The sequence below is a fragment of the Pagrus pagrus genome (assembly GCF_965226575.1).
Source record: "Pagrus pagrus genome assembly, chromosome: 2".
NCBI lineage: Eukaryota > Metazoa > Chordata > Actinopteri > Spariformes > Sparidae > Pagrus > Pagrus pagrus.
The window spans coordinates 14,913,535-14,933,956 of NC_140186.1; the positions used below are offsets into that span (position 1 = coordinate 14,913,535).

A 20,422-nucleotide genomic window follows, 5' to 3' on the forward strand; every position below is an offset into this window, starting at 1 on the left:
TGGTTGAACTGAAGTTTGACTAGTAGAAGCAGTGGGGCTGGGCTGGTGGCTAGTGGAGGGGAGGCTGACGCTAGCATGACAGCGCTAACTCATGCTCTCGGAGTACTGTTTGGGTCGGTACCTTTTGAGATGATGGAGGAGGTTGGTGGTGTTTCCAGTTCTGCTGAGGACTGGTCGCCGACACATTTTGCATCTAATGGTGGTCTGTCCTTTGTCAGACTTCGGGTAGACGAACTATTTCCAAATAACCTTAGTGGTATGACCTTTCTTCGGTACAATTTCTTCGTCTTTGTCAGTTTCCTCGCACTCGGTGTCGCTAGTCGGACCGCTCATTGTCTTGTGTCGGCTGGACACACAGGTGGTCACCGACACTAGTTGTTGTGAGTGGGAGGGGCAGGAAACATGCATCAACCACATGCATTTGTTTCTCTGCTGTGTGATTGGCTGTTGATGCAGTGTTTTCTAGGTAAAGGAAAACGGACTCAAAAATAACTATCGAAAATCAATGTCATAAATTTATCGTCGTTATCGTGGAAAATTTTATCATGAAAATTATCGTTTTATCGCTCAGCCCTAGTTCACACACTCTGATTTATGATTTGAGAGGCCGCTTTCAGTTTTTTTTTAAATGTCACTGTAATAAGTATCTTGGCACATTTAATCAACAAAACTAAAAGCTGTAGTTATAAACTCTCCAAAGGAAACGAGTCAGTAATTAATAAAGTTTATCAGCTGTTCCTTGTGCACAAATGCTAATGTAGGGATACACGTATGGTTTCTGCTGCTGGAGGATCGATGAGGTAATGTCACTCATATTTTCCTAATTCAAAATGGACTTATTTCACCCTCTCAAAACACACCCATGACTAATTCAGTCATGTCTCAATACAACCCCTTTGCGCCATGTGCCTCGCTTTGCGCCCAGATTGTCTGATGTTTAACTGGCAAAATGGACTTGGACATGCCCTAATTTTTGGGCCATTTTTGAGGACACTGTAGGGGATAAATTTACACAGTCAGGATTTATACACTCAACTTGAAGGAAAACCAGGAAGTCTTTAGGAAGTCAGGTGCAGTAGTATGAAGAGCAAATAAGTAGCGTACACATAGGGAGCAGGTTGTGGTGGATGAATGGGCTAAACACAAGACCTTTACCCAGGGAGACTGGAGTTCTCCACAAAAAAGGTCAACGTTGACTTATTATTTTCCAGTCACAGTTCGGTTAAGTTTGGACAACACAGCTACTTGATTAGGTTACAGAAAATAATTATATATGCATGCACATTCAAATGCAAGAAATGCAGGTGCTGAGTTAATTGTACCAATTATTCAACCAGGGTTACGTTTTTTAACGAAATATTACGCTGTTCAATTCTATGGAACCAAAGTGATGCAACTTCCTACAGAATAAACAAAAGTTGGACTACAGAGAGTTTTTTATTGAACAATCACTCTGCCTTTAAGTAGAAACAAAACTTAGCCTTGAGATTAAGGTGAGATAAAACTGGAAGGAGAGCTGTAGACCAGCAGTTAAGCTCAGCGAGTAAATTATTCATGTTAAGGAGCTTGTTTTGTAGAATTTTCAATTCTTTAAAATAATAAGACAGCATTCATCAAGTTAGCCCTGGTTTATAGGTCATATGGGAAGAGGATGGCTGCCTGGAGGAAAGTAAAACACAAAGAAAATTTTAAAAGCACAAATACATATAAAAGGATAGTTAGAGGAACAGACACACATTGTTGGCTATTCAGTCTCAGTTAGATTAAATCTAGGCTGATTTTGCCTCCAGCCAAATATGTAGACAATCAGAATCTCAGATTATCTATACGCTTCTTTCCCTTTCATCCTCTTCATCGCTGTCTCACTTTCACACACATACAGCAGAACAGGGGAGGCAAGACCCCTGCTGCCTCACTGTTAATGTCCTTTGAAGATCCCAAAAGGATCAGTTGTGTTCCACACATAGATCTACTCAGCTGTCAGCATCTTCACAGTGTAGGCTGTGTGGCATTATGTCACAGTCTCATCAGTCTAAGGCACTATCTCTATAAAAGAGTGAGTGTGCATTTGTGTTGTTTCACAAAATATCTGATGAGGCAAAACTGAATGGATACACCATTGGTGAGCAAATGTATCCTGTCACAATAATGTCCTGGTTCACAGATTACCAGACATTACTAGACATGCAGTGCTGACCTTGGACTCTCCCCTGCTGCTCCCACAGCTCTCAGGCATGAGACAGTCAGTACTCAATGATGAATATAGAAACAGCCTCTCTCTCTCTATCTATCTCATTCATAGGAGGAGTAAGTGCTTGTGATATGCTGAACTACTGTTTATCTATATATGTAAAAGTGTAATGAAAACTTCAACCTTGTAAACTGCTAATTCGAAACACAAGGTGTTAAAAGTGTATGAATGCTGCAATACAATTCATTATTGCTGCCTTTAAAACAACAAAAAATGGTGTTTGATGACATGGTGGATTCATGTGCAAAATTTGTGTTTTAAGAGCAACTGAAAAGTTTGATCAAACTATAATACAAAAGCTTCAATGTTTCATTGTTTAATTTATGAAGGTTTGGAAATGTGGGAGTATGTGGGCTTTTGCTTTGTGTTTAAAAGAAAGAAATTATTTCCTTTTGTCCCTGATGACAAAGGCAAAATGTTCATCAAATGTATGAGCTGTACTTGATGTCTCCATCACTCTAAAGATGACATCATAGATGGTGTGCTGTTCAAAACGTACGATTCCTTATCACAAAAACAACTGCATGGCATTGCAACTTGAAAGCCACATGCTTTTATTCAACCCAAGGCTGTTTTCATAAAACATGCAGAGTTATGCTTCAAGAATACTGCTGAATTTACTCAGTTGAGTATAAGCATAAGGATATACTGTATATTACATGCAGTCTTTTCCTTTTTTTTTATTATTATTTAAAGTGGCCATCTGTGAGATTCGTGTTTGCCTTAGTGACACCTTTGGCAATAAATAGTCATTACTCCGGGGCACAGCACTCAATCCACAGCAGGCACTGTTCTTAAGTATTAGAATAATTTTAACAGTATAAATAATGGCTTCTTCAACAATCAATAACACTCATATAATAAATCTATGGCTATGGCTAATTGTCAGCTATTGCTGATAAATCAAAAACTGGTGCAGTAATTACAAAAAAAAAAAGAGACAGGATAGTCCCTTTAAAGCTCTATTTTCAGTATATTCAGTATAATATCGAAATTGGATTTATAAACTAGACTACATCTATCTATTTAAAAAATAGAAGACATTTTGACATGTCACACTTGACAAATCAAAGGAGTAATTAGCTTTTAGGGTCCTGGTATTGTACATGCTGGCTCTCTGTCACACTGTCCTGGATTAATGAGACACTTCAAATGGAACAGAGCCATTATAAATGTTATTAGTAACACCTGTCAAAATGTCTGCTCTGAGTGTTATTTATAAAGTTGAGTTAAAATCAGTTTCTATTTTCTACTTAGTTTTTTTTTTTTAGTTTCTTTCCATTTTGAAACAGAAAAACTCTTACATCCAAATCTTGACTTGGAATTTCTAATTTCATTCACATGACATCAATTACTCATTGAAAACCTTGAAAAACATCTTATGTTGGTCCAGCACCAGAGAAAAGAGAAACAGCATAGTGGTTAGTGGTTGTGCTTGTGAAAATAAGTACTAAAACCAGGTGTGTTTTGTGTTTCTAAGGCAATCTGTTCTGATGGGGTGTATTGTTCTGTGATAGAAAAGGAGAGAGAGAAAGTGGACAACCGGCATCTGTGCATGGCTGCTGTTCAAAACCCTGGGGCAAACCATATGCTGACAAAGCAAGGTGTCAGAGGATACAGCCTGAAGACAGATGAAAGTGTGTTTCACAAGATCCAGCACTGACCCCAAGGCACTGGCAGAGGTAATGAGAAGACAGAAGCTAACAGGGGGCACTCTACATAATGACACAGCTGTCATCCTTATCATACTACCATGTAATTGTGTATTACTTACTATCATCACCTTTTTCAGGTCATCAGTTTAAATGTGCTGTGTGTGTGTGTGTGTGTGTGTGTGTGTGTGTGTGTGTGTGTGTGTGTGTGCGTGCGTGCGTGCGTGCGTGCGTGCGTGCGTGCGTGCGTGCGTGCGTGTGTGTGCAAGTTGACAATATGTATATAGAAGGGAGAGCAAGGGAGAGACATGCAATATAGACAAAAATAATACGAGAGTGACAGATAAAGAAAGAGAAAGAGGTAGGTGCAAGTAATTTCCTACATTGCACCTCTGTAGAACTCACATGTTGAACTGAACAGAAACAACAATACATTGATTTAGTTTCTTGAAGACGTTTCACCTCTCATCCAAGAGGCTGCTTCAGTTCTAACTAGCTGGTGGGGAGTAAGGGAGTGGAGCTAGTTAAAGATAAAGGTGTGTGAGTCACCAGAAACATCTGAGAATGATATCATGTGAGGCAAGAGGACCAACTGAGGCAAAAATGAAAGAGACCAAAAGCGTTACATAATGATACCAAAAAAGGAGCGAATGTTATTTTATTCATTGTGCCTGCATGTTAAATTAACTTAGATTTAGGTTTATCGTCAATAATATAATTCATCCAATACTGTTTTAGGGTGGATTTCTCATTATAGCTCACTTTACTCAAGATTACAATTTTAAACCCTTAACTCATGTAAGTATGACACTAAATACAGACTGCAACATTTTTGTGGAAAACAAAATCTTGGATAATTAAATCTTTACAAGATGTCTCTGTCTGTCCAGCTGTCTAATTCAATGCCTCCCCCTTCAAACTTAAATTAAAATTTGCTTCCTGTAACATGGCAAGTGTCCGATGAGCAGCATGCCAAGAAGCAGGGGTTCCAGACTGCCTTTGAACATCACCACCTCTTAAAGGGTTCAAAGCCTCTTAGAAATAGTGTCATCCAAATTCAAACAAGGGATAGAAAAGAGTACAAAGACTGGAGGACTTCACATCTCCAAATCCAGTGAGCTTTTCCTCCTTTTCAATACTTAGCTTTCAAAAATGAAGTGGAAGACATGCTAGATCCATTTCTTTAATGCATCCAAGACCAAGACACAACTTTACAATAACTGAAAATGGCATGTCTGTTTCTGAGATTGCCCAAAGTCATTAAACAAAAACCATAAATTATTTTTGTGTTTCCCTTAGAAGTGAGATGCTACTGGTGTCCCAAGTTGTCACGACTAGACGACAGGACTAGAAATGAAGTAGCAGTGACCAAAATGACCAAACTTTGAGAGCTACTGTTCTGCAGTTTCAATGAAAACTCAGAGGAGAAGTTTAGCATCCCCTCTTGCCTCCAAAAAGTGTCTGTTTGAGGTCCAGGCTTCCTCCTTTTCCGCTAGCTTAATGGATTATGACAGTGATGCAGCGTGAAGCCTTAATCCCCTTGCCGCCGTCGTCTCCCCTCCCTTTATGTTAAGCCCCTTGACAAGAGCATGTGTGTATGTGTGTCAGGTGCCAACCAATACTATGAGCCAAATGTTGGCCTTGGATGATATACAAAAACAAAGAGGGTTAAAGCATCCACTGCTTACAGTCAACTCTGCCCTTCAGGTGCCCTGCTTGCCCATTCCCAGTGCTGTGAAGTCAATTATACCAGTATGCAAAGAAAAATAGCTTTCTATTTAAAAAAACAAGAAAACTGTCTGTCAAATCACCTTATTCTGTAATTTCACTCTTTCATTCAGGAACAGTGTTGAAAGATGGGAAATATATGTATTTTTGAAAAAACAATCTTACATGAGTCAAAACCACCAGAAAGAACATATTACATATTTTAAGTAATCTTTGACATGGCTACAAATCAACCCACACTGTCTTTTTTTTTTTTAAGCAGGCTGAGTAATGATGTGTGGAAGGGAGTGTCCACAAGTCTATCAGTCTAACATTGTAACAACAGCGTACAATATTACATAACATAGCAGCAGGCCTGCAGGCCTTTTCATAATCTGGATGAAAACAGTTATGGTCAAATACATTGAATGAATGGTCATTGAATGCAAATGCACTGAAAACAACTTGACTTGAACACAGGATATATTAGAGAGAAAGTTTAAACTCCACCTCCAAGTTACTTCAAATGAGTGTCAATAATGAGAAATCACTCAAAACATGTTCATCATCATAGCCTACACCAAGCCTGATGGCTGTTAAGAGTCATAGGATCCATATTTTGCTATCCTGATCATGTCAGGAAATGATTCAGAAAGAAACATCTTAGACTAAAACCAACTGCTAATGTAGGTGTCACAAAATGGTCAAATTATCCTACATTATGGCACTTTTTGCATCATACAGAGGCCAAAATTATTATGCCAATATGATAATTATCATACAACTAGCAACGCTATTCAGAAACAAGTCCAGCCTTCAAAGCAGGACTTGTTCTTCAAGGCTTTCATTATCAAGCCAATGTGCTTTTACCCCATGTGACAATGAAGGAGAACTAACGACCTACTGTACAATGGCAGCAATATTATCAGTGTAAGACACAGTAATAACTCCTAATTGTTAGTCATATTTTAAAACATTTTCAGTGCTGAAACAGAATCAGCTGTATATGTAGCACAGACCACCTTCCACCTCTGTTAAGATACAGAGTTAATGAATAAGAGATGACTTCTGAGATCAAACATTCATTAAGAGAAGCAAATTCCACTGACGGTTGGCATGAGTACTCACCATGAATGAATCCATGTTAGAGTATCAAAAGCAACCAGGGGAGGCCCCTAACGGAAGAAACCATAACTAGGACATGACTTGATAGCTCTCTCTGGTCTGGCAAACCAGACAGTCAGTGCACCAGAGAGGCTCTTCCCTGCATCACATTGAGGCAGACTGTCATGTCAACATCCCAATGGTGGAAATCCCACCCAAGAGGCAGAATTAGGGCGGAGAGATCAGGGGGTAAATCCACTTTGTTTTGCATTTAGTGGTACTCATGTCATGTTTTAACTCTGTGAGCGCTAAAAATGTTTTCTTTTGGGTTTACCAGGTGTGTCAGGCTTACTGATTAAACACGGCATGAATGCATTATGTGAAATACCAAACGTAAAATGTATGAAGTCTAACAAATAAGTCCCTCTTGGATTTGAAGATGGCTAAAACAGTACACTTGCATTAACAGTGAAACACGTCAAATGTAAAACAAGGTACAACTAGAATCTTCATATCCTTACCAAAATTCAAAAGTACAGGCAGGACTTTACTCAGCATTAAACAATCTATAAACAACTATTTAATTGGCGTGCACATCACAATAACCAGAACTCAAATTCAAAGACTTTTACTGTGCAAAAGAAAACCATAGCCACTGCATCTGACTTCTTAATAATTGAGCAACAGCCCCAAAGCACAAAGACCTTTGACTGTAATTAGTCAGTATGCTTCAAATTTAGACTGCAGACTCATCTTAAATAAGACATCTACAATGTCAAGGCAGAAAAACAGACATTAATTGTTAGAATTAGAGTATTTTATAGCAGAAAACAGTGTTTTTAAGACATGCATCGAGAACATGAAATCAAAAACAGCCTCTTGTATTGCATCCTTTGGCTTTCATAAAGAAAACCAAGGGACAATAGTATATACATTAACTGTGTGGTAGATCAGTGGTAGAGGAAGTACTCAGCCCATTACTTAAGTAAAAGAACTAATACAACATCTAAAAAAAAATTACAAGTAAAAGTACTGCATTTAACATCCCATTGAATTTATGACATAACTGATTGGTTATTATAATTGGCATTGTCATATTTAGCCAGATTTTTAATATTGAATGCATTTATTAAAAGGTGTTCATAGTAAATTAATTAAACCCACCCAACTGGGGTTGTTTTATGTGGTAAAAGTGAAGGAACAAGCCTTATATCAAATAATAAAAGGCAAGTCCTTTTGACTAGTTATGATGAGTTACGATGTTCTGTTAAAAAAAATGTCTGTGCAATTATAACTAATGTGATACAATACTTATTTACCAATCTATTTTTTCTGGTAGCTCAATTTGTTAATTTGCGTTTACATTATTAGAAGGCTAGATAGAAAACTAGAAAAATTGTATTTCCTGCGAAAATACAGTGTGAATGCTGATTGCTGAAGTGATTTTGCAAAATCTGCTGAATGTGCTGGAAAACACTTGCCTAATGCATAAAAAATGCATGAAACTATGAGAATGAATGGTCAAGAACTTGCAGAAAAAGCTGATTTTTTCAAAAGTTGAAAAGGCAGAAAGGCTGAAAAGTAATAGGTTGAAAGAGCTTAAAAAGCTGAACATTTTGATAGTTGAACAGTTTCTCTAGCTGTACATGAAGCTGAATATTTTGATAGTTGAACAGTTTCTCTAGCTGTACATGAAGCTGAATATTTGAAAAAGCTGAAAAGTACAAGGCTGAAAGAGCTTAAAAAGCTGAACAGTTTGATAGTTGAACGGTTTCTATAGCTGAATATGAAGCTGAATACTTGAAAAAGCTGAAATACAGAAAGCTGAATATTTAAAAAAGCGGAATACTTGAAAAAGCTGAAAAGGCAGAAAGGCTGAAAAGTAATAGGTTGAAAAAGCTTAAAAAGCTGAACAGTTTGATAGTTGAACGGTTTCTATAGCTGAACATGAAGCTGAATACTTGAAAAAGCTGTAGAGGCAGAAAGCTGAATATTTGAGAGCTTAAAAAGTTGAAAAGCTGAAAAGTACAAGGTTGAAAGAGCTTAAAAAGCTTAAGATTTTGATAGTTGAATGGTTTCTATGGCTGAACATAAAGCTGAATATTTGAAAAAGCTGAAAAGGTTGAAAAGCTGAACAGTTTGACAGCCAAACAGTTTCTGTAGCAGCACATATGCTGGAGCAGTAGCAGAATGAAATTTGAAAATGTCCCCATAAGAATGAATGGGAAAACACCTCCCAAACAGCTGCAGGTTTAGAAAAAAGTGTAATGGTTATGGCCAAAATATGTATACAGTGAGTAACAGGAGACATTGCTGAACCATGTGATGTATTTTTTATTTCTGTAGAGTGAAAAATGAGGGCACAAGAGCGAGAGACAAAACCGGTACCGTCTGCTCCACTCCAGAAATTTAGGCTCAAAGTTAACATTGCGGCTTATGGGGGAGTTGCTGGAGTGCTTGTCGCTCAAGGGCTTCTACAACCAAAAGTTTAAGTCGCACATCTGAAATAAGAACATCATCTGAAAGCCAACAAGATTTCCTACATTTCTATGTATATATTGTCTATGTGAAGTAAAAGCTGTGGGACCCAAATCAAGCTGAAGACAATTTTTTCTCAAGTCTTTCCAGCTGCTCTCCACTCTAGCGGTGATGTTCCGCACTCTAGCTCACGCAATACACACCCATTATAAACCCAGAAGAGGAGCTAAAAATCCTTAAAACTAAAACTGTGATAATTTCAAAACCGTAAAAGATTTTCAAAAACTGAAAAACAAGTTCAATAGTTCAAGGTCTTGTGAATAGTTTAAAGTTGGAATGGTGTCTCTAGCTCAAAGTATGAGGGAGCAGAAGAGGTTGAAAGTGGATGAGTTTTGAGGAGGATTTGAGGATTTTCCCATTTGTTCCCATGTTAAATTTGTTTTTGAAAAAGCTGAATATTTGAAAAAGTTGAAAAGCTAAAAAGCTGAAAAGCACAAGGCTGAAAGAGCTTAAAAAGCTGAACATTTTGATAGTTGAACGGTTTCTATAGCTGAACGTACGCTGAAGTAGTAGTAGAATGAAATTTGAAAAAATCCTCATAAGGATGAATGGGAAAAAATTTTGGTTTTAGTTTTGAAAAAGCTGAATATTTGAAAAAGTTGAAAAGCTGAAAAGCTGAAAAGCACAAGGCTGAAAGAGCATAAAGAGCTGAACATTTTGATAGTTGAACGGTTTCTATAGCTGAACGTATGCTGAAGTAGTAGCAGAGCGAAATTTGAAAAAATCCCCATGAGGATGAATGGGGAACATTTGGCAGAAAAAGCTGAATATTTCCAAAAGTATGAAAGATAGAAAAAAGAAAAATGGAAGCAAGACTGTCCTTAAAAAGCTGAACATTTTGATAGTTGAATGGTTTCTGTAGCACAAAATTTGTAGGAGTAGTAGCGAGCCAAAAAACGTACGGAAGAAGAATAAAAAGTTTAATAAATTCCAGAAGAACAATAGTGTGAATGCTTTGAAGCATTCACACTAATTAGAAATGTTGGACCAACGTATTGTGATACAGCCACAATATACAGTACTACCTTTATAAAGGATAGCATAACTTTTTACACATTAAAAGGAACAAAAATGAACAAAGTCCTTAATTAGCAATGGACCAAAAACCATACACACACATAATTGCCTGATATGAGTCAGCAGCTGACCCTTATCTCCCAGAAGCTAACAACTTTGTCTTGCAAAGATGAATGCTGCACATTTATATGTCTAAAGTTTGTGTCAAGTTTCATATAAATTTGTACCTCAAGAGCCACTCTACATAAGAATATCCAGTGCCTGCCTGTGAGTGAAGCTTTAGTTTCAAATTCTGTCATCATTTTCTGTGGTTATATCAAAGCCATACACCATTCTGGCCAACGGGCTTCTGTTCTTGGCGCCCACATTTCCATACCAACATACATAAAGTCTAGACTGTAGTAAATAAAAAACAACCCAACCTCTAGTACCTGTTTTTCACCTACCTGCCTCTCAAGGCTACTTCCCAATAATTTTTCAAAAAATATTGCTATCGCCTGCAGTATAAAAATGTTTGCTATATCAGAGACATGCTGCTGCCTTCATACCCAGTGATAAAGTAAGCCCCTCACTATTATTAGCTATGGACTTGCACAGTACTCTAGCAGGGGTGAGAGAAGCTTGGTCATGATAAATGAGCCTGCTATCTCAAGCAATGTCAGGGTGAGCCTGTTTGTCTATCCTCCTAAGGCAAGCTTTTATTCCATCCAAAAACACTGAATCATCCAAATTGACAGGAAAAACAATCACGGTGACTTGTTCATATCCGAAAACGCTTCACACTTCCAAGGCAATTGCAGAAAAGATGAACTACCAGAGTTGGCTATTCCGCCTATTCCCATAGGTGTGTATTGAATGCATTTTGCCACAAAACCATAATTTTTGCAACATTTTACTGTTACTGTGCAGCAAGCGGATGATGAATCATTACTGAATGTATTGTCCATCAATTCAGAAAGGTAGCAGTCAGATGAAGAGAGCAAATAAACATAGATACCATTTACTAAAAAGTAGTTATGAAAAACAACAAATACCACCAAATGTCTCAGGGTCTAAATCTTGGTGTGAAGCAACAGTTATCACACCTCCCCTAGATTGTAGCACTGAAAAGATCAGATGATTATTATTTCTAGACCTGTCTGACAAAAGACCTGCAACTGAATTCTTTACCTTTTAGCTAAATCAATAAGCATTGCATGGGGAATTCACATACTCTGAAAGAAGCTGTCTGAATTAATTCAGGCATCACTGCTGCAAGAACAGCAGAGTTGATTTCAATAAAAAGAAATTAAGATGTCAAGGAGAAGAAACATCATTTGAGAAACAAGAAAGGTTTGTTAGTCAGACATACCATTTGCTGTAAGGCCTGTCAGGCATTGCTATAGACTGGAATTAAAAATGGTCACTATGCGTTGACAGAAAAAAAGCTTATAGGCCCTTCGTCTTGCTAACATTAAGCAATTACCCACCTGTCACTTTGATGACCACTCATGAGAACAGACACAGGATGTGGATGACAGACTGCACATAGTTTAGGTCTGAATGGAAACCAACTGGCTTGGATTTTAAATACAGCCAACCTACACATTTGAGCTCAAATCTGCATAAATTAGAGTATATATTTCATTAAGGTTTATCAGATATTTTGATTCAAAAGCTATTCAACCCTGGAGTGATAATGTCAATTTAAAAAATCATGTCTAGGTTTTCTTCCAAGCAATCATTAATGGTGGTTCAGTGGAAGTTTTTGATGTAATCCAATTAAAGCAAATAAGCCCAAAACCATAAAGTTATACTGGCAGGGATAAAGAGATGGGTGGTCATGTTTGATGGCCAGCAACAACTCATGCTCAGAAATCCTATAAACTGAATCAGGAGTGAGACACATTCTCAAAATCATGCAAGTCTAGTATGATCCCAAGGATGACCAGGATTTGTGCAGAAGAGTGTTTCAAGTCTGTTCAAACAATATGCAGCACTACAAGCTGCCTTGTACTGTGCTGTCTTACTGGATTTAACAAGCAATGTATGCTTGCACAGATCCTACTCAATAGCTTCACAGTCCTTTCTATGGTCATGTTGGCTTATTTGACATTGATATGACTATCATAACACTGGAGAGATTTTAAGCCTGCATCAAGTTGGTGTAATGGACAGCATTTGACAGGATAATTTAATGAAGAGCTTGGACCTTAGTCACATGACCTTCACTTGAATCAGCCTTACAAATATGCACAACTTGCCAATATTAAAAAGGTTTGCAACACATCTTGGACAGAAATTATGTATAATTTTACTTGGATGCATACAGTATGACTCAAAAGACTTATTACCCTCCCCAACACCACAATGGAGGATTCTTGACTGATGCTGGCAGATATTATCTATTGAAAAAGAAGAATGAGGTACTATAGAATGATAGTTTGAAAAGATATTTTATTTAAGTGGCATAAAAACAATCTCATGTGTTCGCGCTGCTGTAATTTTTATTGTTGTTTAATTGAGTTCCACGCTTTAACTTATAATTTGTAAACAGTATAAATCTTATTTCATTTTTTACTTACTCAAATGCTTTTGTAATTTTTTTGTTTACTGAAGTGTCTCCGGACTATCACTGTATTACCATGAAAAAAGTTTTAAAAAGTAATAAAGACAAATTTTATGAAGCATTTGTGCGGTACTCTTATTCTAAAAGCCTTTAACATCTTACACTTAGGTGTTCTGTTGGTGCTTAAATTTTATTTGGGGAACTAAAAGCATTATGACTTTTTTAAGACTGTGGACTTGACTGCAAAGATTTGAGACTTCTTTATGATTCACATAACAATAACTTCTAACTGACGGTCCTACTTTCGAGGCAAATTACTTTAAAACAAGTGGTTACATGGGGGTTTTGTGTGCAAGTTCAGATCCCCCCATACGCCGATAGTGATGGCTTGTTCCAAGCAAGCACATACAAAAAGTTGACAATAGGAGATTAAAAAAAAGAAGAGAAAAAGGCTGTGTATTGCTGCTGTAAAAAAGTAAAGCTGGCAAAAAGTCTACAATCAATACTTAAACATTCTCTAGGGGACCAAAGAGTAAACAGGCTGAGTTCTGAGTCAGACTGTGAGTAAATCTAGCCTTCCCACATCTAATATCCACCACTGTCAGTGGGTCAGCAACTACCAGCAGTGGAACAGCTTCATTAAGCCATCCTGGAGAAATGGGATAGTTACTTCAGAATGTGTTAAAAGGAGTCTGGTCATAGGTGGAAGACTGACCTCGCAGCAACTTCTGTAGTGGCAAGTTGCAAAAAACTGTAGTAATAGGGAAAGGTGATGTCTCAGCATGTCATTAAATGTGTTATATTCCCCAGATCTAGCCCAGGAACACTGGCATCTATTTATTGACTTTAAAATAGTGGCTTCTGGCTGAAGATTTGGTTAGTTATCAAAGTGTTATTAATAACATAAACAATGTCTTTATTACAATCAACTGACCCAGAAAGCTGTGACAGTGTGATATCATCCTGCATGCACAAAAGCACGATCCTGAAACTGAAGCAGGAAAATGGAATTCATCCAATTACAACTCAACTCAACTCAAGATGTCTTTTGTGACGAAGTCAGGCTGGGTTTAGGATGACATCTAAAATCTGTGCAGAGCTCTACCATGAATGGGTAGCAAAATACCCCTGGTTGGCAAAGAATAACCAATATAAGGGACTACAAGGGAAAATGCAAGATGTACCACTGTCTGGTTTCTGTCTGCAGGCTGACAACAAGAAACATCCTCCAGCAGAAAACCAGCCAAGACATTTTGACAAGACATCAACCTAACAGAGTGAAATGGAATCGGGAAGAGCACTAAACAAACAACTAAAAAACATACTATGATTTAGGATCAGCAGAATACTTTCAGCTCCATCAAAAGCTGATGTATGGAAGGAGATCACATAGAAGATGCTATTGCAGCATTGCAGAGACTTTTCATTAGGTTAAAAGAAAGGGGATTAATTGAAAACATCCAATAAAAAGCACATTGGAGCTAACCAAAGAACATCAGACCTCAGGGGGAGGCTGCTGGTACAGGCAGTGATCACATCAGTGCCATCAGTGGGGATGTGCCAGTCCCTAGTTTTACACCAGATGGGGACAGTGACATCATTCCCAGAAGTCAACATCTTTGCCAGCCAAGTCTCTTAAAGGAACAGAGTTTAATTTATTTCACAAAGCAGAGGAAAGATTTTTAGATTTCATAGTTTGTTTTCACCAACAGCATCTTTCAGGTATTTCTTCACAAACACTGATCATTCTAAAAACCCAAGTTGTGCTTTGGAAGATATAACACTTGACCTTAATCCTAAACTTTTCAAAGATTTCACACAAGCTCTGCGAAGCAGCAGCTGATTACATTTTTTTTGGTGCCTCGAGTTTCCACATCACCCTTGTGTAAGTTGAATATAGGACCAGGACTGAAAAATGTCCTTTTAGCTTCAAACTTTTCAGAAAAAATGCTTTACACCTGTCTGAGTCCATACTGGGTCTAATCCTTGTCTTTGAAAAAGGGGGTAGGAGAGTAAAATTAGGCACTGGCATCACTACACACAGTAAACCAGCTCCTTGAAAAAGACCCAGTGTGTTGTCTTCCTCTGTTTTGTTGTCCAGTGGATCAGGTCAAAGCTACCACAATGAGAAACTCACTCTCAGCTAAATGCTTTTTGTGCCTTGGATAAATGTGCTCAAGAATTTGCTATCTCATGTACTGAAGGGAAGTGAGTTACTCATGGTCAATTTATAAAGAGAGTGAATGGGGAAAGATTTTTGCACCCTGGGCTTATCACTAACTTTAGCCAAGTAGAACATTTTTAATCCAGATTTTTGTCGCATAATATACATTTTATTCGATTGTATTTGATTCTTCTTATCGGAGGAGAGTTGGGTCAGCAACTTAGCACTCTCTATTAACCAGCCAACGCTGGCTCTGAGTCATGTGAAAATTCTGTCATAGAAGCCTACACAGGCAGCAGGTGGCGTTCACTTACAACATGCTTTGGCTTTTTACCTTCGTAAAATAATATGAATGCAATCTGAACCAGGATTCTGTAAAATTCCATAAACAAATTCAGAATCTATGAAATCTAATCAAAATCCAACCCTCACAGACTCTGTCACAGTAAGCCAGGGTGACCAAAGTCATGTTCAGCCATCTGTTCAGCTTGGAAGCCAAACAAAGTCAGTGGCGATGAGCCAAAATCATTGGCATGAGGCCAAATCAGTTTAACATCTTTGTAACAAGTGAGCTAGCAAAAGTGCAACCACAAACTAATCCATTTCGCTCCCATACTGGGCTATAACAAGTGTCTTATGTTTATCAGTACATCAACATTGACGCCATCAGACTTAAAAACACTACTGAGTGTCAAATAACCTTTAAGAGTATCAGAAATTATAAACAAAAAAACAGTTCTTGTGCTACTGTTAGTACATCCATTAAAACCATTAACCAATTGGGGAGGGACTCAAAGCTCCAGTTATCTTTTAAACTGGTTTGGCAACTTGTTTGTTACATTTGCATCACAGAGTCAACTGGACTACCTGTGTGACCAGGGGCTCCAGAAGCCTCTCCACAGTCAGGGTGCGAATTTCAAGACTCTTGGGGTCCCATTTCAACAGGATGGGGGAGGTGGCGGTCGTCATGGTCTCTGTTAGAAACAAAAACAAATCAATGGTCAGAAGAATGATATGCTGTAAAAAGCTTTTGGCTCATTAAAACATATATCATCATTACATTTGCCCAAGAGGACAGGGTGGCTGGAAATGTGAACAAAGTTTGTAGGCAGTGTGTAACAGCTCTTAAAAAGACTGTTACTGGATATAGGTATGCAAGCATAAATGTTCCTGCAAGGCTGACGGGTTGGGAAGAGGGAAGTGCATAGGTAACAAGGTGTGTTAATGATGGGGGAAGCCTGTTTAGAGCAGCATGGTGTCATCCATAGATGGTAGTTGTGTTCCACCGATGTTCTGTGCAGTCTTGATTTTGACTCAATGTATGCGCAAAGTATGTTTTCTGTGATGGGTTAATACGTTTACCTGCAGTTTTTTGACCAGGTTAGATCTCCTGGCCTTTCCTGCAATTATTCAGTGACTTGTGTGAAGACGAGTAGTCAGATGACGAGGAAAGACTGTTTGTGATGTTCACACTGAAACAGAAGACTTGCAATTTATGTATGCTTGTTCTTCCTTACTTCAACTATACATTTAGTTAAGGGCCAGATTGCTGTCACTACAACAACATCAAGGCTCTGAGCCTTTTTACTTAAGTACACATTTACTAGTTTAAGGTAGAAAGTAGTATGCACCTTTATGGGGTGCCAGTGCTCAGGACCATGGTGAAAGCTATTTGCTTTACCTTCTAACAGCCAGCGGATGGCTGATCACAAATGTCATGTTCCAGTTGCAGCATATCAAATCCCAGGATATGGAGTTTTTTGACATTTTCTCGTTATAAAGTAATGCTTATTCCAAGGTTGACAAAGTGTCAACATGACATTTCCATTTAAACACTGTGCAGTCCCATGACATAAACCACAGAAAATAGTGCACTCTGCAGAGGTAATGGCCATGTGTCACAGGGTAATTTGTTATTTTTTTATCCAATAAACATTTCATGGATTACAATTTACTTAACAATAACCTTTAACCAATCAGAAGCAAGTACTCACAGAGACCATATTTCATCATGGGGTTTGTGCCAATACTTAATCCTCAGACAGCAATTCCACAAAATATAATGAAGCCCAGGCACAATCTACTGGCCACAAAACACGTTTTTGTGGATGTCCGGTAACTGTTGACAGTCAGCAGATCTCGGCTCTGCTCATCAAATAAAACAAAGCACAGTCAACATTTCCAGCAAACCATAAATTACTGACTGGCCACCTCTCTCACTTTAAATTTATGTAATTAACTTCCTCAATTAACCCCACCAGTACAATATATCTCCCTGAAGCTGGAACAGATTGAGTAAGGCTGTATCAAATTCAGGGAGAATTGTAATGTTTTTGTGTAATGGCATAGTTAGTTGTCATTCAGTGAAGAGTTGACATAGACTTGTCCATACTGCTTTTGAGGGAGTCTACGTTGGAGATAAAATTAACCTGAAGTTCAGGTCTTCAGCATATCTGACTACCTTTACAAGAGTCACATCTTTGTGTTGTAGAAAACAGCGAAAAGTGAAGTCACAAAAGTGAAAAGATGCAAACTCTACAATATGAGTCTCAGTTATTCTTTAGACAATCCGATATAGACTGGGAATATTTTTCATTACAGCTGTTTAAAACCCTTAAGCTCAGTGGGGTTATATTAGGTGAATGTGAGGATTGAACAGCTGGCATGGGGGTAGCAGTCTGTTGTACTGTGCAGATCTGTTTCTACAGTAAGCAATTTCCGAATGGGCCAACTGGGACTGGCCCAGTCTACTGCCAATGTCGACGAGGCAGAGGGGAATAAAGAATGTGAATAAGAATGACAGATCTGGGCCAGAGGCCTCTAATACTACACACAGTGGGTTAAGATGGATGAAGAGTAGGAAATCTGGCAACCTGGCACTATTGATGAAACCACAACCCAAACATTATAGTTCTCTTACAAGACCATGGACCTTTAAACTTTCAGGCCTTCACTTACTGTGTGCTTGTGTCATTACATTTTGTCCCCCACGAGGGACAAATTCGGACAGGAACAATGAATCAAGCTTTGTCCATCTGTCAACGCATCAATCTATCACGCACAGTAGTTTCACAGAACCTGAGGGAATGATGTATGTAATTTCCCTGTTCTGACATTTTCTAAATTACACATACTGTATTGGTTTGAGGGCTGGGATGGAGAAGAACGATGAATACAGTGTTACAGAGTTAATTTACTTCTGGAAAAACACTTGCACAATGGAACTAGAAAATATTCCCACATTGCAAATTGTGAATAAACAAGCTTATGTTTGGCTACAATTGCTTCAGTGAATGTGGAGCAAAGCACATTTAAAGAGAAAATAGGCACATTCAGAAACTAAAAGTAAGTCTCTTCAGCACTGCTGATTTCACTAGCTGAAGTGATAACTGTCTCAATGGATTTTATCAGTTGTAGCCATTTAACTTTATTTACATTAGTTGTTAAAAATACTAGTGAAGGTTTTGGCTTTTGCTCGATAAATACACTGCAAACCACCCTGTAAAATGTATATTCAGTTTCCCAGAGAAATAAACTTTATTTTTTCATTTTGTCATTCATTGTTCCCATTTGCTCAGACCAAGAAAGTAGCGAGTCTTCCTCTATGGTAAAAGTCTAGTTTATGTAATTTCATGCAGCTGACATTAGCAGTCAGCTAGTTAGGTAATGGTTGAGAACAACTTTGTAAGAAATGATATCCATGACAGCCTCTCTTTCTGAAGACTAGTTCAACAGCTTTCCTTTTTGATATTAAAGGTTTCCCAGCAGAGCGTGGCACATATCGTGAAATTAAGCAGGGGTGATGCAAATGCTTCGGCCAGAGGAAAATGCACCCGCTGAGAAAACAGCAGCACTGTGAGAGATATCAGAGTGCCGTTGTGATGCAATAAACAGAGTTCACTGGTGTATGACAGTGCAACATCTCAGGCAGCAGGGTTGAAACAATTCAACACATTATGTGACCAAAACAATAATAGAAGCAGAGTCATAGAAGGTCTGTCAGTTAACTAAACTGGAAACGGTTGATGGGTGAAACAAATATTATATATATAATAAATGCTATTGGCTGCTCTAATTCACAATGTACTATGGTTGAAAATCAATGAGAACAGCAATTACTATATTATACAAATGTTTTTTTGTAACTGATAAACAATTTAATGTCATACTAAGCATTAAAACAACTGAACACAACATTTAGAGTTACAATTAGTCAATTAATCAATAAGTCCATCACCAGAAAATGTATCTTCAACTATTTTGATAATTGTTTACTGGTAAGTAATTTTTTGACAAAAATGCCAAACGTGTTCTGTTTTTAACTCCTCCAATGTGTAAATTTGCTGCTTCAGTTTCAAATCATTTAAACCAAATAACTTTGGGTTTTGATTGATGGTTTAACAAAACAGTACATTTGATATTTTTTTATTAACATTTATTATATTCTAAAATTTTATGGACAACTTAATTTAAAAAAATACAGCATAAAACAGATATATCTATAATGAAAATGATCCCGGACAAAATTATACAATAATGCAGCATGAATGACTGGCATATTTCTAATTGATCTGAATGTAACCTGAAAGACACATACTCATTCATGTATAAAAGCTGTCATCATTACAATAGAGGCTCACTTGACAGACAGAAGGCTGAAAGCAAAGCATACACTTCGCAGTGCGCAGCATTATTAACTATCAGTGACAGCAAATGATCTGGTGACTCATGTGATGTAGTTTTCTGTTGTTTAAGATCTCCGTTAATGTCATGAACCTATCAATGAATGCTCTGCACGCCTATTATAATTGTAGGGGTCTACATTATTTCAATGTCATATACATAACATTCGTAATATAACCACATTATCAAAACCTTTAAGAACATGGTTTCTGATGATGCAGAGGATAGACAGCAAAGCAAAGTCAAATTCTAAAAGTGTCTCACAAAGTTAGAACAGAAACAGCTGAGAGACGCTTATGTGTCAAACAGGCTGGATGTCATTATTCAGCACATTCTGCTGCACTGTTTAACAACAAATGTCATCAAACAGAATGATATATGGGGATTCATTTCTGAGGTAAACTTAAAAAGTCTCTCTTCTGTGTATCATTGTTACAATGCCTCCACTCTGGTCTGGCTAAGATCATGAAAACAGCACAATTAGTACAAAAGTATAGTGTGTGTAGAGATATATATAACATTGATCACGTCATTACAATGCAATGTTCTTGTGGGAAACCTTGGGTCCTGCACCCCCCATTCAACACTTGTGCAGACCAAGTACAGCCCCTAATGGTGATGGCACTTCCCCATGGCAGTGGCCTCCCCAGCACATTAATGTGCCCTGCAATACCGCAAAAACCCAAGAAACATGACACAGAGCTCAAGGCGTCAACTTGGCCTCCATATCCCCAGATCCCAATGATTCAAGGAGTTTT

The 20,422-nt window shown here is 37.9% G+C and overlaps 1 protein-coding gene across 1 annotated transcript in view; it reads right to left on the reverse strand.

Annotated features, from left to right (window-relative positions):
* Positions 1-20,422, reverse strand: part of ctnna2 (catenin (cadherin-associated protein), alpha 2) — a 322,519-nt gene that overhangs the window by 281,789 nt on the left and 20,308 nt on the right. The window contains exon 2 of the mRNA XM_084366449.1: positions 15,849-15,955. Within this exon, the coding sequence (XP_084222575.1) occupies positions 15,849-15,950 (102 nt within the window). The 5' untranslated portion in view covers positions 15,951-15,955. The remainder of the gene's footprint in view (positions 1-15,848; positions 15,956-20,422) is intronic.